The 5,828-nt window shown below is 39.7% G+C and overlaps 1 protein-coding gene across 1 annotated transcript; it reads left to right on the forward strand.

The window, feature by feature from the left end:
* The first annotated feature begins 1,315 nt into the window (after positions 1-1,315).
* On the forward strand, positions 1,316-2,356 carry LOC110285997 (olfactory receptor 10V1). The gene has a single exon (XM_021152459.1). The coding sequence runs from the start codon at positions 1,334-1,336 to the stop codon at positions 2,261-2,263; it is 930 nt and encodes a 309-aa protein (XP_021008118.1). The 5' UTR covers positions 1,316-1,333; the 3' UTR covers positions 2,264-2,356.
* The last annotated feature ends 3,472 nt before the right edge of the window (positions 2,357-5,828 follow it).

Here is a 5,828-nt window from a genome sequence, read left to right on the forward strand (position 1 = left end):
TTAGTCTCTGTGAGTTCAAATGAACTTTGCTCAGTTGTTTAAAAGAGTAACAATAATAATAATAATGCATGTTTTATCATGCCTTGCGCTCAGCAAAAAGAAATGACAATTTGTCATAAGAAAGAACTCTTGACCTCAGAACCCTAGCCCCAATTTGGGAAAACTAAAAAATATAATTGGGTATAGGACATACTGATATAAGAAAGGGCAGTATGATGCCACTTAAATAATAGTGTCATAAACAATTTCAGAGGGAGAAATTTTGAACTTGAGTGCCCTATGAGGAGTCAATGGAAGAACAGAGCCTAGAATTTGAAAAATAGATGGGCTTTAGACTAATCAGAAGAGGAGATTAAGAAGAGAGTAGACATGTATGAAGTTGGAAGCAAGACCCAGAGGAGAGTAAACCACATGGTACAACCACAGGACTGTGTCCGTGTCAAAGCGGAACTGGAGTAGAACAGCAAGGTCCAAGAAAGCCTGGAATAAATGGCCAATGCATATGAAAGTTGGCATTTAAGCATTAGAAAAACAGGCACATTTGCAGGAAAATTAATGGAACTAGAGATCATTGTGTTAAGAAAAACAAGGCAGACTCGGGGCTAGGAATTTAACTTTTTTGGTAGAGTTCTTGTCTAGCAGATCCAAAACCCCATCACCCATAAAACTGAGCATGTTGGTCCACACCAGTAATCCCAACATTCAGTAAGTGGGGAAAGAAGCACAGAAGATCAAGATCAGGGTCAGTTCTATAGTGAGTTTGAGGGCAGCCTGGGCTACAGGAGACCCTTTCTCAACAATAGCAAAACAAAATGAATCGCTAAGACTCTAGGTTTTGAAAAAACAAAAGTTTATGATAATATCATAAAATACCAATAGCACAAATCTAAATTATGACACATATCTGTCTATACAGTTCAACCATTTTTTTTTATTTCAAGTTTCATAGAATGGATCACTATCCTGTTTCTCCACTTTGCAGCTTTGCGCTATAAGTTGGTCTTATTCGTTGATCTGTTCAGCACATACTTTGGCAGCTCTTCTACCTCTGCAACTGTGGTATGTTCTGCATTCTATGTCATCAAAGCTCCCACCACTGAGGAACTCTCATGAGGGCTTTGGTACTTGGAGAGAAAGAAAAGAGAGACAAGAAGATGACAATTGTCTAGGTTATACGTTCTATGGCCTTCTTTAAAATAAACTATGCATTTCACTGCTGAGGTACCTTGGAAACTGCTCTAACAGTGAATGGTGGAGTTAGGAAGATATATTTAATGACAGATACCTTGAGACCACTATCATTTTTCTTTGCAGTAGGTCTTGTACATTCCCCATGGAAACAGTAAATAAAACTGCCAAGGTACAATTCTTCTTTCGTCCATTCTCACCTGACCCTGGGGTGCAGATGGTGATTTTTGTGACCTTCTTGGTGATGTACCTGACCAGCCTCAGTGGAAATGCCACAATTGCTGTGATTGTCCATATTAACCACTCACTCCACACCCCCATGTACTTTTTTCTAGCTAACTTGGCAGTTCTGGAAATCTTCTATACATCATCCATTGCACCACTGGCCTTGGCAAACCTTCTTTCTATGGGGAAAACTCCTGTTTCCATCACTGGTTGTGGTACCCAGATGTTTTTCTTTGTTTTCTTGGGTGGAGCTGACTGTGTCCTGCTTGCAGTCATGGCTTACGACCGGTTTGTTGCAATCTGCTACCCTCTGAGATACACACTCATCATGAGTTGGTCCTTGTGTGTAGAGATGATGGTGGGGTCCCTGGTGCTGGGATTCCTGCTGTCACTGCCCCTAACTATTTTAATCTTCCATCTGCCATTCTGCCACAACAATGAAATCTATCACTTCTACTGTGATATGCCTGCAGTCATACGCCTGGCTTGTGGAGACACGCATGTTCATAGGACTGCCCTGTATATCATCAGCTTCATTGTCCTAAGCATCCCCCTAACTCTGATCTCTATCTCCTATGTCTTCATCATCACAGCCATTTTACGGATCCGGTCTGCTGAAGGGCGCCACCGAGCCTTCTCTACCTGCTCCTCTCACATTGTAGTGGTCCTCCTACAGTATGGCTGCACCAGTTTTATATATTTATCCCCCAGTTCCAGCTACTCTCCTGAGATGGGCCGAATGGTGTCTGTGGTCTACACTTTTATCACCCCCATTTTAAACCCTTTGATCTATAGTATGAGGAACAAGGAACTAAAAGATGCTCTGAGGAAGGCATTGAGAAAGTTTTAGGTAAGATGATCTTGTGATTTATTTAAATCAAGGCACTTCTGAAATTGAAATGGAATGCTAATTCTATTTATGAAGGTTCCAAGCCTACTGGTGCAATCCTATAATGCTGTACTCAGGAGGCAGAAGCAGAAAGACTGCAAGTTGGAAGTCAGATTAGGTCCTATAGGGAAATCCGGTCTCAAGACAAAGCAACTAATGATAAGAATAAAATAATGGTGGGATGGGGGATGGAGAGATGGCTCCACAGTTCAGAGAACTGGCTGCTCTTCCAGAGGATCCAGGTTCAATTCTCTCACCAACATGTCAGCTCACAATTTTCTATAACTCCAGTTCCAGAGGTTCTGACACCCTCACACAGACATACATGCAGACAAAACACCAATGCACATGAAGTAAAACTTCAAATTAAAAGATTTTAGAAAAATAATTTTGGGATGACATGCAAAAATCAAGAATATCCTCAGCACATAGAGACATGTGGTCTAATATGCTAGGTCTGATTTGATTTCCAGAGATAATTTATGCTTCTGTCTTTCTGAAAATAAAGCTATATAATGCTATATTATGCCCTAAGCATGAATAGAGAGAGGCAAAGCAATACTAGTTGGTCAGCTATTATATACAAGGCACTTTGTATGGTTAATTCATATACCCAATGAGGAATTTCAGGGAAATTCAGGGAGAAGGTGTGAGTGGCTTAAAAATTATATATCCAGGATAAGAAGACAAATAATGATAAATCTAAAGGCTAAACTCCTTCCATATGATGGTCTTGTGATTCTGGGCTTTCTTTGTCAATAGGACACATATATAACTGCAGACAAGTCTGCCCATCTCTGTGACAGGCTTCAGTTTCTTTATTGTACAAGCAGGTTCTGGATGGAAAAAAAATAATAAAAATGTTTAAAGATTTATAGCTAGCAACATGTAGAATTTTTTTTAATTTCATTGTTGTTGTTAACCAAAATGAAAACTAATGACAGTGCTCAGAACTTTTAGAGAGATTTTCAATAATGAAAAAGAATGGAAATAAAGAGAAGGGGTATTTAATTTAATAAATGAAAATAATGGAAATGATGAAAGTGAGTACCACTGCATCTTGTACTTTTGAGAGCATCTTGGAGCTAGAAGATGGCTTAGTGGATAAGAACACCTGTTGTTCTTCAGAGAACCTGAGTTTGGTTCCCAGCACCTAAATGGTTGTTCATAACCATCCTTAACTCCAGTGCTAAGAGATCTGACACCCTCTTCTGACCTCCACAAGTACAGAACACAAGTGGTATACATACATGCATGTAGGGAAAACACTCATATACATAAATCTAAAAAGAATCTCTCCTTTATCATTTTGGATAGTCATCGGGATCCGTTCTGGCTTTCAGCAGGAGTGATCACAAGCTTTAAGAAGTACCATTCCTCACAGGACAATTCAAAGTTGTTAAACTTCATCTCAGGCTAAAGTTATCTACACTCACACCCTTCTACTGGTCCTTTCCCTTTTTCTCCTTTCTAGAGGTCTCCTCTATCTGACAGTTCTTCAAACATATTGGGGCAGATTTTGTATTTTATTTTACACTGTACATAACTCAGCGTCTGGAAGTGTAACTAAGTTGGAAGAATCCCTGCCTGACAAGCATGAAGCCTGATCCCCAGCACTGTATAAAACCACATGCTATCCCTACAATCCTAGTGAAGTGAGGACAATCAGAAGATCAAGCTCAGCCTCTGTTACATAGAGAGTCCAAACCAGCCTGGGTCAAACCTTGTCTCAACACCCCACAGAAAAGAATAAAGAACATTCATTCAGCCGGGCGGTGGTGGCGCACGCCTTTAATCCCAGCACTCGGGAGGCAGAGGCAGGTGGATTTCTGAGTTCGAGGCCAGCCTGGTCTACAAAGTGAGTTCCAGGACAGCCAGGGCTATACAGAGAAACTCTGTCTCGAAAAACCAAAATAAATAAATAAATAAATAAAAGAACATTCATTCAAAAAGGAGGGAAGTAGGAAGTATAAGAAAGTACCATGTGGACTGGGGAGATGGCTCAGTGGTTAAGAGCACTGGCCGCTCTTCCAGAGATCCTGAGTTCAATTCCCAGCAACTACATGGTGGCTTACAACCATCTGTAATGGGATCTGATGCCCTCTTCTGGTGTGTCTGAAGACAGGAACAGTGTGCTCCCATACATTAAATAGATAGATAGATAGATAGATAGATAGATAGATAGATAGATAGATAGATAGTTCCATGATCAAATATATATATACTTACATGAAAATGTCATTATGACACACCGAGTCCTATCTACAGTGAATATTAACTTTTTAAAAAAGCAACTTGGAGCTCAGGAGATAGCTCAGGTGGTAAAATGCATTAGGAGCCAAATTTTACTTCTAGCACTGTCTTAGTCAGGGTTCTCTAGTCAAAGAACTTATGGAATGACTATACACACATATATATATATATATATATATATATATATATATATATATATATATAATATGGAATATATATATGGAATATATATATATGGAATATATATATGGAATATATATATATGGAATTTATTGGGATGACTTAGAGGCTGCAGTCCAACTAATCCAACAATGGCCAGCTGTGAATGTCAAGTCCAAGAATCTAGTGGTTGCTCAGTCCCACCAGGCTGGATGTTTCAGCTGGTCTTCTGTATAAGCTGGAATCCCAAAGAAGTAGGCTCCAGTAGAAATTCTGGCAAAGTGAGTGCGAGCAGGTGAAGATCGACAACCCCACCTTTTTTCCATTGTCCTTACATAGGCCTTAAGCAGAAGGCACGGCCCAGATTAAAGGTGTACCTCAAGGTCTGGATCGAAATCCTGTTTCTTCCAGCCTTAAGATCCAGAGCAAAGGCACGTTGTCTTCCTGCCTCAAGATCTGGATCAAAGGTGTGACTGCCATTTCTGGATAGTAGCCCATCCCAGAGATAATCAAGTTGATAACTGAAAATAGCCGTCATAAGCACCGATGTGAAAAACCTGGCATAGTGCTATGCCTTTTTGATCCCAACCCCTAGGGCTCTCTGGCAAACCAACCTAGCCTATTGGTGAGTCCTGGATCCCAATAAGAGACTTTATCTCCAAAACCAAGATAGAAGACTCCTAAAGAATGACACTTGACCTCTGACAGCTCCATACATACACACACACATACATCTGCACACCACACACAAAAGTTAAAAAAATAAAGATAAATCTTTAAAATTAATTTAAGACTTAAACATAAGATCCAAAATTATAAAATACTTACAAGAAACATAAAAAGAAATATTCCTGACCTTGGTTTGGGCAAAAGATTCAAGAGATGGAACTAAACACATGAGCCACAGTGCAAAAAATAGGTAAAGGAGGCAGCATCAAGGTAAAAGCTTGCACAGCAAAGGAAACAACAGAGTAGAAACAAAGCCACAGAATCAGATACTATATTTGAAAATTATACATCAGAATCGGTGAATATCTGTGAACTAAGAACCTGAATAACCATTTCTCTCAGAAATAGCCAACAGGTATCTAAGAAGCTGCTTGGCGTCATAAAT

This window comes from Mus caroli, chromosome 19 (assembly GCF_900094665.2).
Source record: "Mus caroli chromosome 19, CAROLI_EIJ_v1.1, whole genome shotgun sequence".
NCBI lineage: Eukaryota > Metazoa > Chordata > Mammalia > Rodentia > Muridae > Mus > Mus caroli.

What these genes read in the sequence shown, in the direction of transcription:
- LOC110285997 (XM_021152459.1), top strand. Translation starts at nt 1,334, where the DNA reads ATGGAAACAGTAAATAAAACTGCCAAGGTACAATTCTTCTTTCGTCCA.